The 17,612-nt window shown below is 50.1% G+C and overlaps 1 protein-coding gene across 1 annotated transcript in view; it reads right to left on the bottom strand.

Annotated features, from left to right (window-relative positions):
- Positions 1-3,700: 3,700 nt before the first annotated feature.
- chrna11 (cholinergic receptor, nicotinic, alpha 11) overlaps positions 3,701-17,612 on the bottom strand; it is a 20,752-nt gene continuing 6,840 nt past the window's right edge. Inside the window, 6 exon segments of the mRNA XM_060042787.1 lie at positions 3,701-4,713; positions 8,343-8,452; positions 9,114-9,200; positions 13,029-13,223; positions 14,082-14,205; positions 14,208-14,254. Coding sequence (XP_059898770.1) covers positions 3,871-4,713; positions 8,343-8,452; positions 9,114-9,200; positions 13,029-13,223; positions 14,082-14,205; positions 14,208-14,254 — 1,406 coding nt within the window. The 3' untranslated portion in view covers positions 3,701-3,870.

The raw sequence follows: 17,612 nt of genomic DNA on the forward strand, positions 1-17,612 counted from the left end.
AAGGGCTGGTATGAAACATTCCCTTAATGGGAACCTTGGAGAGAAAGACGTACACACAGACAAAGAGGCGCTGTGTCGACTGAATTATTATCGAAACATAGTGAAAGTCTGCAGTGCTCATATAAGTGGAATTTGATCGTTTGAACCAAAAGACAGCTCCAAGATCTAGGAGTACATTAAGTGTGTATCTTGCATCTTCCTTCATCCCTGGACGGTTCAGAATTTTGCTTTGAAAATTAACATGAATATTGAACATTCCACAAAATCCAAAACTCAACTTACCATTGAAAAGTTCATGGAAATTTAACGAAAACTTTCCAATCCTTTGAAACTCTATATTCACCTGAGCAGTGTGCTAAATGGATGGACATATTCTGTATACTTTTTGCGTGGTTAGGCCTTCTGTGGTATTCTGTTTGTGTGTGTGTATGTGTGTGTCTGTGTGTCTGTGTGTATGTGCGTGCCTTTGCTGTGCATACATATCATTATTTACCAGTGTACGGGTGCTCTGGCATCCCCATCCCCGAGACGTGAAACCAATTCACACCAATACTTCAGCCCAATGACGACTAATGTGCCTCCACTCTGCTTTAAATGACCCCTCTGGTGAATGATCTAGGGCCCCGAAAGAGCCCTTAAACATCCCCCTCCGCTTATCAAAGTCTGGGTTTAGAGGAGGGGGAAAAAACGCAACTGATTGATTCTATGCATACACAAAGCCTAGAAGCCGCTCATTTACCCCCATAAAAAGACACACACACACACACACACACAAACACACACACACACGCATGCGCTCGCACATAAACACACACCACACACACACACACACGCACACACACGCATGCATGCACATGCTCATTCACACACACACACACACACACACACACACACAGACACATACACACACTCACACACACACGCACACACTTTATTCCATCTGGGTGAACCCAGTAAATCTGGATGTGGCTAGATTGCCAGCACTGCACGTTTCTCAAGCTCATAGAGAAAGAGCGAGAGAGAGAGAGAGAAAGAGAGGGAGGGTAAAGAGGCTGACAGTCAAACAAAGACAATGCCCTTGTATGAGACCAATATTCTACAAATACAAGCCTTGATCTGTAGTGTGCACAAACACATGCCGTTATACATACATGGAAATAAATAGCAAAACACAAGTTCACAGCCTCTGAATTCAGCGTGTACCATTTAGACGTATTGGTGGGAGAAATGTATCTCCAAATTCGGTTTATTTCTGCGCAATACATTTTCCAATATGCCTTGATGGAGTGCAAGGTCTTATTTTTTTGTATGATGTCTGTGACTGAATTATGCTTGTGTGAGAGCCCATCTCCTTGCCTCTATCCCTCATAAATCTGTTGAATTACCCAGCATGCCCCCCTCCAGTCTCTCCTCCATTAATCCGCCTCCCCCCTCCTCATCTGCGCCCCACCCTTCCCTCTCTTCCTGAACGAGTGATCAATTAAGGCCTTGTCCAGCACACACTGCGAGTCAGCACTTTCCCCCCTCCTCTCTCTCTCTCTGTCTCTCTCTTCCTCCTCCTCTCTCGTCCCCTCTTGCTCTCCCTGTTTACTCGTCTTGCTCTTGTCATTTGTCTCCAATTTTCGGTTGTCGTCCAAAGAAAATGAAATATGTGGAGCACACAGGTGAAGGCGAAAAGACAAAGAGTGATATAAAAACAGAGCGAGACTCCTTTATTTTCAGCGCCTGAAATGCGAGGTTACAGAGACACGTGTGTGTGTGTGTGTGTGTGTGTGTGTGTGTGTGTGTGTGTGTGTGTGTGTGTGTGTGTGTGTGTGTGTGTGTGTGTGTGTGTGTGTGTGTGTGTGTGTGTGTGTGTGTGTGTGTGTGTGTGTGTGTGTGTGTGTGTGTGTCTGCGGTAGCGCGCGTTGGGGAACACCACCCGCACAGAGCTTTACGTTTTCACCTTGAACGAGTCAGAAAGACAGCAAGAGACAGACAGACAGGGTGAGCGAGACAAACAGGCAGATACAGACAGATTGACAGACAGACACAGAGAAAGACAGAGAGAGAGACACATAGCGATGAATACACAGACAGACAGACAGACAGACAGACAGACAGACAGACAGACAGACAGACAGACAGACAGACAGACAGACAGACAGACAGACAGACAGACAGACAGACAGACAGACAGACAGACAGACAGACAGACAGACAGACAGACAGACAGACAGACAGACAGACAGACAGACAGACAGACAGACAGACAGACAGACAGACAGACAGACAGACAGACAGACAGACGGACGGACCCACAGTCAGAGGGAAATATGATTGGTGATGGAGAGGGAGAGACTGATATGGAGGTATAGGGAGGGTTTAGCCCCAGGGAAGAAGAATCACACATGAGGACGCCATAATGAGAAAGAGCAGCCTCATCTCTAAACCAATTCATCGACTGATCCCGTGTCTCTTTGGCCACATAGAGGGGATTGTTCTGCAGTCTCTAGTGAGTCTCAGACGGCAGAGTGGATGTGACTCAGAGTTAATGCAATGCCAGTGTTGATATCCATTATTGATAGGATTATTTGCTCTAGCAATTCATTCATTCATATCGCCCCTCGATCTCTTCGCTAGCAAATATAGATTGAATGAACCGCCTCGATCCTGTCTGTTGGTGAGGGCCCTCCTGCTTCTATTAATAACCAGCCCGGAGAGGTGAGGGGCCACCCTCCACCCCCAGCTGCCGGGGGCCATTGTACAGCCGATAGCGGGCTAATGCACGTTTCCAGGGACGATAAACATCGTTCTGCCATTCCTGATTGGCATTCACTCCGTCGGGTAAGGACTGGGATAGTTAAAGCAGTCCATTAGGAGATAAAAATGGACTTCATCTTTTAAAGAGCTGAACCGCCCTAATTCAATCTTATTCAGGGCATTGTGAATCGACGCTTGTGTAGGGGGGGGGGGGGGGGGGGGCTTTATCTGTGCAGCATCGCTCTCCCCGTCGTGGCTAAGTCGTATTCGCCGCCTTGAAAAGGTTTTCTGTCGTTTTACCCCGAATGTCACCAGGAGGGAGAGAGGAGGGAGGGGGGGGGAAGTCACTTTGATCCTTTATTTCAATACAGCTTTCGTTTCCCTGCTCCAGCCCCCAGCCCCCTCTCTCCCCCCCATCAGTCCCATCCTTCCCGTCCCTTGAAACAATGCAGTCCTCTTCTCAGCTCAGGTTTTAGGGATGTGGGAGTGAAGAGACTGTCATTTCCTCTGCCAGGAAATAAAGCACAACTCCCCCTTCCTGCTCGTCTGTCTTATTTATCTGGCTTCTGTCTGGCCTACCTATCTCCCCCTGTCCCCGGCGCTCTCTCCATCTCTGCCTCCTGGCCTCGGGCTCTTCCCCCCCTCCTCCTCCTCCTCGTCTCACATCCCATCGCGAGGCGGCTCTGCGTTCCGCCGGGTGCCGTCTCCGTGCCTCCCGTCCTCTGGAGCGGTTCTACAGATCACAAGCCCGATCCGTCGATCCTGCCGGTGCCGCCGGGGGGGTCTTGGTGAGCGGCGTTCAGCCCTCCAGCTCCTGTTGGGATCCCTTCTGTTATCTGATGCTCTTCCTCACTCCTCTCCGTGTGTGTAGTTTATCCGAAACACCGTCGAGAGCTTCTCTCCTGCCGCCTTTCCCCAAAGACTTCCTATTGACTACTTCCTTAAAGTGCTTTTTCCCCCCCCCGTCCGTTAAAAAGCGGTCTACATCTCCTACGGACATCTCGTCCGTAACACAAGGCTCGCCGTCCCCCTTCCTCCTCGTCCACCCCGGCTCTCCTTTCCCTGCCCTTCTGTTTCGGTTCTTCCTGTGTTTGCACTTCTTTTTCGTGACCCTCCCGGGTCCTGGCCTCAGATGAAGTCCTTCGAGATGGCCTCCACAAAGTTGGGCGCCGACATGAGGATGGAGATGGTGCAGATGATGTTGAACACGCTGAACGCCACCAGGCACAGCCGGTCGATCACCGCGCCCGCAAACTTCCACTGGTCGGCCGTGCCCGCCGCCTCGTCCTGCTCCCGGAAGCGGTCCGCCAGGTAGCGCACCTCCTCCAGCAGCGCCTGCAGCTGGGGGTCCCCCATGCCCCCCACGCCCAGCGCCGGGCAGCCCCCCGCGCCCCCGAAGCCCCCGCCGCTGGAGACGGTGCTGGGACAGCCCAGCGTGTCGCCGTGGGTCGAGCCGGCCGTGGGCGGGAGCGGCGGGGAGACGCAGAACTGGGCCTGGGAGTGCGGTGGCGGGCTGGCCCCGCCCGCCACCGCCCGCAGGCTGCCCGCCACCGAGGAGGCGGAGAGGCCTGAGCCGCCGCCGCCGCCGCCGCCACAGGCGATGCTGTTGCTCCGCTGCACGGCGTCGGCCAGCAGCGAGGCGTCGTCCAGGCTCTGGAAGCCCATGTACAGCAGGCCGCCGTTGTTGTTGGCGCTGGACTGGGCGTGGTGCAGGTGCTGCAGGTGGGGGTGCTGCAGGTGGGGGTGGTGGCCGCCGCCGGCGTGCAGGGAGCCCGTCTGGAGCGGCGCCAGGCTGCCCGGGTGCAGCGGGTGGAGGGCGGGCTCCGGGGCGTTGGGCAGGCTGTTGGTCTGGGAGCCCGAGGAGCAGCGCCGCAGGTGGGGGGCGCAGGGGGGCCTCTCGGGGTCCTCGCTCTCGCCCGGGCGCTTCATCCGCAGGAACCACGCCACCCACTGCAGCAGCACCAGCTGCATCTGGGGGGAGGAGGGAGGGAGGGAGGGAGGAGGGGAGAGAGAGAGAGAGAGAGAGAGAGAGAGAGAGAGAGAGAGAGAGAGAGAGAGTGGGACACACACACACACAGAAAAAGAGAGAGAAACAGAGAGACAGACAGACAGAGAGTCATAGAGAGTGAAACCCAGTGAGAGGAGGAGAGAGAGAAAAACAGAGCGAGAGAGAGAGAGAGAGAGAGAGAGAGAGAGAGAGAGAGAGAGAGAGAGAGAGAGAGAGAGAGAGAGAGAGAGAGAGAGAGAGAGAGAGAGAGAGAGAGAGAGAGAGAGAGCGCTGGTTAGACAGAGGAGTCGTGAGTCGGGGAACCAAGTGAGCAAAAAGGACAACAACAACAACGATGGAGCGAGACGGAGACGTGAGGAAAGCGAAGGGAGAGGGGAGAGGCACCAGGGGGATGGAGAGGAGATGTGTTTGAAATAGGAGCGAAATAACCGAGAGTATAAAGAAGAGAAGCGTGAAGTGGCAGACACATCCCGGGATGTAAAAGCGTCAGGTTGCCCTTCCTGTCGTGTCCCTGTTAGGGTGGAGCGGGGGCTTATGGCCTCACTAGCAGAATTGCAAGCCGCTGACTGCTCCACCGTCGCACAACGTGCATTCACATACGGGTGAACGTCTTGGAGACCCTCCCCAGCAGTAATAGAGTTACGAGGTGTTTGCGAGCCACGCGCACACAGGGACCACTCTGGAGAAATAATCACTCGCATTCAAAACCCACCGACGGGATATAATACTGTGTCTAATATAATAATGGGTCATTCAATGACGAACTGAAGCAAGCGTTTAACCTCCCATTTGAACCGGTTGGCATGGCAGCGCAGTCTCCTCTCATTTGGCAACATTTATAAAAGGTCTCTAATTGGACAGTTGAGTGTCTCACCTCCCCGGAGTGCGGCGAGCGTTGTGACACACGCTGTGAGTGGCGCCCAGGTGGGTGCTACACACGGGTAGTGGAGGACACTGACTTCCTGTGACACTCACTTCCAGTGACACTCACTTCCGTTGACACTCAATTTGTGAAGTGCTTTGGGGGGCCTCGAAAAGTGCAATACAAATGTAATGAATTACTTTTATCGTTGTTTAATGATTATTATTATTATGGATGCTTGTTGACCTGTGGGGTTTGTTCATCAATCCTCACACCTCACCCTTATGAAGCCTCAGCGATTCATGATCAAAGTGTTATTCAGAGAGACACCAACTGCACATTCAGAGAGCATCAGTACAGGAAAACAGCATTTCCACACCGAGCGGTTGGAAGTACTGATTGCCCACTGAAGTCACGTGACCCAGATCCCAAACGTGACACAGCGTCTGGGGTAGTTTGCGTTTGTGTGTTCCCGCCGCCCCCCTTAAATAACATCCAGGCGAAGGGGGTGATGCCGCCTGCCCGTAAATCCAGTCGCAGGCTCAGACGTTTTGAATTTAAGATGGTGGCCTCGGCGGGCAGAGATTTACCACTTCTGCACATTACCGCAATGAGCTGATCCACAGAGGATCACTCCGTCTTACAGACTCAAGGCTCAAGTCCCGGAAACGGAGAGCACTGTGAAGACGAGGACGGGTGACGCAGGCGATGGGTGATCAGTGTCTTGTTGTCATAGTGTTGTAGTTAACCACAGCTACGCAGCCTTTCAGTGAAGTCTCTATCGTATCTGGAAGGAACGATAGGCCTACTGATTGGAATAACCTGCAAAAGCAGCTCAAGCTCCAGGACCTAGTGACTCTCAATGAATTTAAAGCTGCTTTTAAGAGTTGACGTCGGATTCCATTGGAAATTGCAAATGATTTAGTCAATAATCTAGATGTATTTCCACAATTCCACCTAGTGTTGAACTTATTTTGCCTTGTGTTTTATGTTGTAACTGTGTACTACTGTCCATCTTGGCCAGGTCTCTCTTGCAAAATAGATTTTAATCTCAATGGGACTAACCTGGTTAATAAAGGATATAATAATCTGGTTCCATTGGGGGATGGGGGGGTTGCGGTCGTGGTCCCAATAAGGGTTCCCGCCCACCCCTACCCGATCCCCCCATTAGCCAGGTAACAGACCCTGGTGGTGGCTGGCGGACTGTCCGGTCAGAGACCATATCCCTTGCTGGCCTCCTGATTGTTGTTTGTTCCTTCTTGTTGATTTCGGATGCAATAATAAAAGGGGATGGTCCGCCGAGGCTCGATGAATGTCCATCGCTCCCCGTCTAAATGCATCTATTCATCAGCCCAAAGACAGCCCGGAGATGACGGGGAGGCTTAATGTTGCAGCTGCTCGCTCGCCCAACTTCGACGTAAATCGGATGAGCGTGTGTACACACGGTAATCAAAACAACACCTCGGACGTATTGTCCCGTCCCCCGCGCTACACCAGCCTTCTATTTTCTTCATGTCGTACACGTGTGCTTCTAGAATGAGGTACGTCCGCTTGTTTTATGATCGCTTCTTCCGTCTGTGTGGTGCCACTGGTGGGCGGAGGCAGATTTATACAGGCCTTTAAAGTTAGTGGCGCTGAATTGATTGATAACATATGCAAGCCACACACTCACCGAGTCTCTTTGAAAATCAAGCAGTTGGGGTGAAATTACTGTCGTATTTCGAACGGCTCGTTGGCGGCGCGCAGACGGCGAAGGATATTATATGAGGTTAGAGAATGGGCAAAGTGAAACGCAATATCGAGAGACCGCCCCTGTTTCTATTTTATGTTACAATATTATTACATCTTACCTTACGTTATATTTTAATATCTTTATGTTTTAAATTGTGTCTGATTATATTAACAACAACAAGTTTGATTTAAAGGCAAATTAGCCAACGACACCTCGAAAATGAAGGTGAGCCACCGCAAAATGTAACAATGCCCCGAATATGGTGGAAAGCAGTAAATAGGGGTTTGAATCAGCAGTGAAGGTACTTTGATAACACGCTGCCTTGAAGGCTGAGGCGACGGGGAGGGAGAGGAGGGGGCGATGGAGGAGCATTTGTTGAACACACGTCTCAGACGCAAACAGAGACTGGCACTCCCCCCCCCCCCCCCCCCCCCCCGCCCTCCACCCCTCCCCTAGAGAGGCCAAGATGGAGGTGAAGGCGAAGAACAAAAGGCAAAGGGAGAAGAAACAGGATTGTGTGGGCATAGAGAGCACAGAGAGAGAGGGATAGAGAGGGAGAGAGAGAGAGAGAGAGAGAGAGAGAGAGAGGAGAGAGAGAGAGAGAGAGGAGAGAGAGAGAGAGAGAGAGAGAGAGAGAGAGAGAGAGAGAGGAGAGAGAGAGAGATGGAAGAGAGAGAGAGAGAGAGAGACGGAGAGAGAGGAGAGAGAGAGACGGGGGGACGGATAGAGACGGGGCGAGAGAGTGAGAGAGCGTGGATAGCGGTGATGACAGGTGAGACATGAGGAGCTGCTGAAAATAACAGGAGCCACAGAAGTCCTCCAACTTAAAATACAAAGAAAAAAGTTTCCAAAGCTGAGAGACGAGAAAACAACGATGATGACGATGGCGTCCCGCAGCCGCGTCGGGTGTACCGTGTATGTCCTATGCTGACAAGATCTCTGACAAGTGTGTGTGTGTGTGTGTGTGTGTGTGTTTGTGTGAGTTCCAGAGGACTCACCCATTTAGGCATGGTGCCTCCGTTGGGGTCGTGGTGGTGGTACTGCAGCACCACCACCGTGGCCACGACCGACGCCCCAACGATGATCATGATGCTCGCAAAGTACTGCCCTGTGAGGGGGAAGGAGGGGAGGGGAGGAGGGGGGGGAGGGGAGGGAGCGTTACCGAACAACACACGCTGCGACGGGGCCGCCATGTTTGCCAACAAGTACTGCGGACAGCAGCGGTGAATTGTCAATGATACGGCATTTCTACTGGTCCTTCTGCGTTGTTACACCCAAGATTTATGTCCAAAGTCCAAAGAAGTATTGTGTCTATAATTGACTACATTTTCTCTTACTTTCCTGTGCGTATACTTTTTTATTGTTTTAATATTAATCTTTTTTGCAGCGGGACGACTTATCATTTTGTCAATTAAAATTTAACAGCATCCAGATGGACGAATTTAGTGGAGCCTAAACAGAGGATGGCCCATTCACCACCCAGGAGCCCTAACGTTGGAGCAGGAGCATCAAACACCACATGGCCACTGTTTGCTGTGGGACGGAAACCAACACCCCGTGATAAATAAAGAACTACACTGAGATTAAACCTCAACAAACCCAGAAAAACTCATCACATGCCTTACAGAAATCTATAACTCCCATGAACCTTGCTAAGGCCAATAAGGCTTGTCACGGACAAGGACCTCTTCCTGGAACACACAAGCTCCCCCCCCCCCCCCCCCCCCCCCCCCCCCCCCCCCCCCCCCACACTGACCAGACACACGTACCTATTAGAGGAATCGAGTCGGATGTGGCCGGCATGATCTCTGCCACGAGCAACATGAAGACCGTTAGAGACAGCAAAACAGTGATACCTGGGGGGGGAGAGAGAGAGAGAGAGAGAGAGAGACACACAGAGAGGGAGAGGGAGAGAGAGATGTTCTTTAGTTGTGACAAATAGTCATGCAATGCAGTCCAAAGATAGCTGACCTCTGAATAACATTATTAGATTTGTCTTCGATTTATCTTGATGCAAATTAGTAAACGGGACGAGATTGGACTAATGGGACTATAGTGAATTACTTTTCAGCATAATTCCTTTGTAATGGCATTTTCCAAGTAAAGCAAACTCGATCCAAACCGCAAACCACAAACACACGCACACACACACTGATTCGCACACAGAGGCAAACACACACGTTACACAAACGCACGCATCCACACGCACACAGACAAGTACACATATTGACACACACACACAGAGGCAAACACTGACTTACACAAACACACACATCCACACGCACACGCAGGCATCCATACGCACAAAGACATTTCACACACAAACGGGCAAACTATACTCTCTCTCTCTCACACTCTCTCTCTCTCTCTCTCCTCTCTCTCTCTCTCTCTCTCTCTCTCTCTCTCTCTCTCTCTCTCTCTCTCTCACACACACAAAAACACAAGCACTCACAATCCTCTCAATCCTCATTTGTCATTCAAGCCGTCATCCATCGTGCAGAGAATACTTCCTCTGCTAAACGGTCCCAACGCCAAAACGCTATCAACGCTCCCCGTTCTCCCCGCCATTCTTATTAAATGCATAATAACACAGCGGCGGTTCATTAACACGCAGGCTGACCTCACACACTGGGTCCCGGTCTCGTCCATCAAACCGGTGACACACTGCCTTCCTGAAGACAGTGTGTAAGCTCTCTCTCTCTCTCCCTAATCCATTCACTGCCCATAATTACATCAATAGGTTAATTGGTTGTGTGTGTGTATGTGTGTGTGTGTGTGTGTGTGTGTTTGCATGCGTGCGTGCGTGCGGCCGTGCGTGTGTTTGTGTGCATGTGCAGATTTCCCTCATCCCCTTTGGTGAATGCTGCATAATGCGTTGTGAGTCTCGGTTAGGATCGGTTAGACAGTGCTGTTGCCATGGCGTTTTCCACATCCTCGCCCCTTGGGTCACTTTGTCTTCTCTGCCTCTCAACTACCGTGAAATAGTATTCTGAAACAGAGCGTCACTATTAGCCTCATCAATATTTTCATAGGTATATACTATATATGTATCGACCTGTCTGGTAGGACCTTTCTCTCGTTTCATATACATACATGTTGAGATCAGAGGCTTCTGAAGAGCTCTTAAAGTTAATTCATAGGGGTTTAAGTTGTGTGCACGTCTGCAGTGGATTCAGCAGCTAATCCCAATGGCAGCCAGAAGACATTAAGACCCAGAGCGTACATATGAGCCCCACGTCAACCGATCGCAATCAGCTGTAGAATCATGTTGGCCAAAATAGAAGGATGGAGAACCCGTGGGCGAGTCACATGATGAAAGAAGGCTGGTTCCAACGTCAGATCCAGGCCTGTTTGAGACATAGCATTCGACATCCCGTGCTTCTTTCCCTTTTCAAAACAATCACCTTCATTTGTTTTCCATTCTACAATTACTTTACCAATGATGTGTAGATCTATACATAAGTTGCGCTAGGGAACACCTGTATCTGGAGTAGTGACGCTGTTACCCGTGGTCCCTCTGAAAGGGTTCGGCACCCGGCTCCTCCATCACTCATCCTCTTCCCCCCCCCCCCCCCCCCCCTGCTGTTAATCACCTCCTCTGCTCCGTCCTGATATTCACCGCTGCCTCCGACGCCGCTCCCCCAACCTCCCCTTATCGTCTCCTTTCTATTTCCATCCCGTAATACCCTCTATACACAAGCCCACCCCCCCCCTAGCGTCCCACCCCTCCGCCTTCCTACACACAAACACCCTGGCTGTTCTTTCATAGCTCCTCCGCTCTGTTCTATTGGGGCCCGTGGAGCTGAGCACGCACGGCTGTGTTTACAATTCACAGCTACACACACACACACACACACACACACACACACACATACACACACACATACACACAGACAGACTCATGCGTACACACACAAACACACACACACACGCACCCCTCACAATCAAACGCGCCAGCTCGGCAGCCAGGTGTGTGCGTGTGTGTGTTTGTGTGTGGGTGTGTGTGTGTCGGTGGGTGAATGTGTGTGTGTGTGTGTGTGTGTGTGTGTGTGTGTGTGGTGTGTGTGTGTGTGTGGGTGTGTGTGTGTGTGTGTGTGTGTATGTGTGTGTGTGTGTGTGTGTGTGTGTGTGTGTGTGTGTGTGTGTGTGTGTGTGTGTGTGTGTGCGTGTGTGTGCGTGTGTGTGTGTGTGTGTGCATGTGTGCACACGTACTGTATGTGTGAGTGTGTGTGTATGTGTGTGAGTCATGGAGGCTTATATTAAACCTGCCACAGGGTCATTTTTGCAGGACCCAGTGAGGGATGAGGTTAGCTGAGCCCCCATCTGTACCCGAGTAGAATAGTACTCCGATGCGGTCAACACACACATCCCACCTTTCTGCAACCTCTCAGCGTGGTTTCTATTTCTGCTGTCAGCCAACATTGCTGTCCACACTCCACGCATCTTGGCAGCGTGAAGCCTTACGGTTAGATGGAGGAATGACAACTGTTTAGTAGTATATCTTGCTTTATGCCTAGCTGGACACATTCTTCATACTCTTTGGTTCGTATCCTACAGCCTGCACCTTGATGCAGCTAGGTACAACAAAGTAGAGCGGGTTGACAGAATTCACATTCATTTAGCATGCACAAGAGGTTATAGGAGAAAATATATGCATGGGAATATTGTGAAATAAGCTAAAGAGACGCAGCAGAGGGTGTAACTAGCTTGCTTGATGAGCACCTGGTCACAGTTTGGGTCTGCTCATAGGTTCAGCCCACACAGGAAGTGACACCAGTTCGTAATCCCACCCAATTTATGCTCAGATTCAAGGACAGAAGAAGTGTTAGCCCGGTCAGATATCAATTGATTGATCGTCTCTGTCCTCATCGAACTTTGAGCATGCAAACGGCATCCCAGTCAGTGCCGTATCCACGTTTGGGTCGCAACCAAATCGCAGATGAATAACTTCACAATGTTGACCACTCCTCAGCAGAGATGCAACCCATGGCCTTCAACCCTGTCCAATAACAATCTCCCTGTCCAGCCCAGCTCTATATATCATCGCCATCCACCTCCACCCACCTCGATGCATCCACCCCCTCCATCCTTCCACCTCCTCCACAACACACATCAGCCTCTCCTTCCCAGCATCGCCCCCGAACACGTGGACATGTGACCCCCCCTCCTCAGTTCTATTCAATTCAATTCAATTGTATATTTGCATAGCCCTTAATCACCATTACAGTCTCAAAGGGCTTTACACTGAAAATATCTATGACACTCCCCTGACCCAAGCCCCCACAAGGGCAAGAAAAAAACTCCTGAATCAGCAAGAAAGAAATCTTGAGGAGGAACGCAGAGTGCTGGATCCCTCCTTCCAGGAATGGTCAGGAGTGCAGTGGGTGCCATAATAATAATAATAATAATTTTATTTGAAGGCGCCTTTCTCTGCCCTCAAGGACACCGTACAAAGGTACACAAAAGTCATTAGAAAGAAACAACAATAAGAAAGAAAAGATAAATGATACTAACAACAGACATAGTAATTGGCATCAGGTGGAACAGTACGGTTTTGATAATGTCCATACACACACACACACACACACACACACACACACACACACACACACACACACACACACACACACACACACACACACACACAACACACAGCCCCTCCCCCTCTCCCCTGCGCCACTCACCCAGGGAGATCTTCTCTCCGGAGTCGGCGGGCAGCACGAAGACCAGCAGGGTCATGGAGGACAGCAGCACGCAGGGGATCAGCAGGTTGAGGGCGTAGTACAGGGTCCGCCGCCGCATGGTCACCACGAAGGTGACGTCCGGGTAGGGCTCCTTGCAGCAGTCGTAGAAGGCCTCGCTGCGGGTGCCCGGTACCCCTGGGAGAGGGGAACAAGAGGGGGGGGAAGGCTCACGGCTGAGCGCACGTGGGAGCGTGTACTTGAATGATGATGATGATGATGAGGCTGATGATGATGACGCTGCTGACGATCGGCGAAAAAAAACAGGAGGACGTAAAGCCCGCCGGGAGTTATTTCTGGAGGTTTGGGAGAGCCGGGACGTACACACGAGGCTACGAGCGCCCGGGCCAGTAGTGCTGACGTTGATGTCGATGTTGATTTATCTCTCTCTGGACGCACGACAGCCGCCGCTGGAGCTACGCCGACATTACCCGTTTTTACCTCGAAACTTTACTTCATGACACTTTTTGGAGCTCACGGCAGTCGATTGGGAGGAGAAAATGAGTTTCCCCCCCCGCTGCGGTACCCACACTGAGCCCGTTAATGAGCTGACACGCCTGGCGACTGGCTGTGGTGAGATACACAGAGAGACGTCTTCCACTGCCGGGTGGCCGGTTGGTGCAGGTGTACATGGTAAATGGACTGCATTTATGGAGCGCTTTTTTTTGTAACCAGTGGCCACCCAAAGCGCTTCACCAATACTGCCTGACGTTCACCCATTCATGCACACGGCTACACACCGACGGTAGCGTCAGCCGATGCAAGGCGACAGCCAGCTCGTCATGAGCAGTTAGGGTTAGGTGCTTTGCTAAGGGACACCACGACACTCTAGCTAGGAGGAGCCGGGGATCGAACTAGCAACCTTGCGGTTTCCAGCCACCCGCTCTACCTCCTGAGCTCTACCTACCTCTCCCCCCCCCCCCCCCCACACTCAGCTCAGCGGCAGACGGCAGGCGTGGGACCAGGGCGTCTGTGCGGCGCGGCGGCCATGCTTACCCACGAGGTCCCACTCTCCGTTGGGCATGTAGCCTGAGATGTCGGCCTCGTTCATCTGGAGGTCCAGCAGCCAGCCGTCGTACGTCCACGAGCCGAACTTGAGCTCGCACTTCTGCATGTCAAACGAAACGGAAACCAGCGCACGTCCACGTTGCACGTGCTCATGAAGATTCCTGAGAGAGAGAGGGAGGGAGAGAGAGAGAGAGAGAGAGAGAGAGAGAGAGAGGATGGATTAGAAAGAGGGTGAAGGTTAAGATCTGACCAGAATGGTGTCTCTTGAGACCATCCCAATCTCGTGTGTTCACTTTCTGTTGGTTCTCTGCAGATCAGTCTGCTAGCACCATTCCCTGCTTAGTGGAGGGAGGTTCATTCCATGATGAACAAGGCGTGTTACATACTGCCGAATGAATTAAAGAATGGTGGAGCCCTGGATAATGAAGCAAAGCTACCGAGCAAACAAATCAGTTTAGCTCCGAAATAGACTCCATAATGATGTTACAAGACGAATCAGAAATATGCACGGAAGGCCTTTTTGCCTTACTTCCAAATGGATTGAGCACGAGCAAAGAGAGCGAGAGCTTCTCTCTGATTGGCTGGACGTTAAGTCAAAAGAAAACCCTCCGGATGGTGAAGAGAGGAAGGACGAGATGCCAGACTGCAGAAGTCCACCCCGATGCAGAGCAGCATGAATAAGGTTGACATTTATACTACCTTGCTACAGATAATTCTTCCCTTTATCTTACTAAACGCCGTAGGAAATTGAAATCTCCCGAGATCGTTACAGCCATAACACATTAATCTGTCGCTCCTTGGTGTAATTTACACTTTTCAAATTAAGATGAGTCTTTATGAGTGTCATCTCTGCCAGAGATCCGCTAAACCCCCATGGGTTAACGGTGCCTTGCTCATGTCTTTTAATCCTATGAAAATGCCTCGCTGTCGTGTAATGGTTTAGAAGCTGCTGTACACGTGTGACCTCATTGAGGTATTTGGGGGGTGGAGGGGGGGGGTACATTAAATATGGCAACACACAGAGAGGCCACTTGCGAATGCCCCCCATGGCTATGCCTTGTTCAAGGAAGTCTAAGTGTACTCTGCATGTCTGCACACTGCTTCATCTATCTATTTGTGTCTCAACGAATGGAAAAGGGTTATTTGGTCAAATAAATAAATAAATCAAATGAGCCCCATTATACGAGGGTGTCTTTAACCTTCTTAACGTGATTGAATCCTGGTCACTGTGGGGGGGGGAGAGGCCGCGATAAATGTTATGCCCCGCCTGTTCCCGGGATACGGGCGCGGCGAGGCCGCGAGGTCAGGGCTGTTTGTCTGGCGGCTGGGTAACGAGGAGCAGCTGGTGGCAAGGTTGAGTCGTGCTGGCACCACAGTGCTCCGGGTCACTCCAATCAACACACACAGACCTGTGGTCTCGGTCTCTCTCGGTCTCTCTCGGTCTCTCTCGGTCTCTCTCTCTCTCTCGGTCTCTCTCTCTCTCTCTCTCTCTCTCTCTCTCTCTCTCTCCCTCTCTCTCTCTCTCTGAACCATCACCTGGTCCTTAAGATATTCATAGCTCCCTCTCACGGTGCCTTTCAGAACCTGCCTGCCAGTATGTCTCTCTATCTATTAATCCAACTTTCGATCCATACATCTATTCATCCATCTTTCTATAAGAAAACCTTTTCTCAAAAGTTTTCCTATTCTTGTAGAATAAAAGTACCTTCTTTCGTTCTTTCTTTGTCTGCCTGCATCGATCCATCTCTCTATCCATCAATCCATCCATTTGGCCATCAAACAATTCAGCCATCTTATCTGCATACCTGTACGGACACTTCTGTACTGATACATGCTAAACTTATGTGTATCTTGTCCCTCAGTCTGTCCGTTAATTTGTTAGCTGTTTGCCTGAAGCTCACATCTGACTCTGAATCCGACTGGATCGCGTACGCTGTGAATACAGAGCACCTATTAGTCATCCAAACCTCATACTCACGATTAAGGGAAATAAATAAAAGCAGAGGCTTTATCCAGCGCTGTGTGCGTGTGTATTTGTGTGTGTGTGTGTGTGTGTGTGTGTGTGTGTGTGTGTGTGTGTGTGTGTGTGTGTGTGTGTGTGTGTGTGTGTGTGTGTGTGTGTGAGAGTGTGAATGCAAAACACACACTCACACACACACACGCACACACTAGACCAAAACCAAACACACTACAAACACAAAGACTAAATTACAGAAACGCACATAGATGCCAACAAAAATCAAAATTATGGAAATTGACAAAACAACCAAGTCCATTGAGCCGTTCTGTTGCAGTAAGTAGCAAAATGTCAGAGTCTGCAAATAAACTTCCTAAATACATTCATTATTAACCTGCCAGAATGCAAATGTGGCTTCAAAGGAGAGCAGACACAGAGGTAAAGAAAATGTTATGAGAAATTAACAGGACAAATACCATGAATTTGTATTAAACACACACATGCAGGCAGGCACGCAAACACACACACACACACACACGCACACAGGCACGCACACACACACACACACACACACACACACACACACACACAGGCACGCACGCACACGCGCACACACACACACACACACACAAACACACACACACACGCACAGACAGACACTGAACACAATGCAAACCAATTAAATTCACCATGACAATATCGGCTGAGCAAATATCAGCAGAGCTATTTCCTATTTCCTTCATGTCGATTCCCTTTTAAAGTCACGGCTTCCATGCAGGTACACGCTGATGCCTTGTAGAGGAAAACACATTTCTGTGATAAGGAGCTGCCCTATATCTTCTCTCTGCCTGTGTTATACACATCTTGTAGAATTTGTAAGGCCTCTGTTCCACTTAGATGTATGTTTAAATATGCACATGATGTGCCACATGCATAAACCTTTTTATAGATAGCTTCTTCATGTTCATTTAAATATTCAGATATTCCACTTAAGGTATATCTGAATATACCGATGTCCCTTGTCCATGGTTATGTTAATTCACAGCAACATAAATATGTATTTTAATATTCAGACGTTCCACTTAAGATGTATATTTTGGTACCAGCCGTTCGCACTGACTTATAGTCACCTCAGAACCACAAAGTCCCCCATTACAAAATACGCATCATGTCTGTGGCATTTGAAAATGTCTTTCTTTCAGTTTGAGTACTAAAGAAAAAAGAAAGAAAAAAAAATCAAAACCCCACCAGTGAGTAAAGCCTCATGCTTTTGCCCCCTTCCTTCTTATCGACACCAAAACATAACCAGTTGCCTGCTAGATTTGCCGCCACGATGTGCTCTATTGCTCCAATGATAATACCCAGCACTCCTCCAAGGGCTGGCAGTCCCATGCCTTTGAATTATTTATCCCGCTAGGTGTTAGCAGATGCGCACTCCTTGGCTAACACAGCCTGTGGCTCTATGTCTGCTGATGAGGAGAGAATTAAAAAACAATGTCCAAAAGGAACACAGTAATCACACACAAGGAGAGACCTTGGTAAACGCAGTGAAACTAACTGAT

The sequence above is a fragment of the Gadus macrocephalus genome, chromosome 22 (assembly GCF_031168955.1).
Source record: "Gadus macrocephalus chromosome 22, ASM3116895v1".
Lineage (NCBI taxonomy): Eukaryota > Metazoa > Chordata > Actinopteri > Gadiformes > Gadidae > Gadus > Gadus macrocephalus.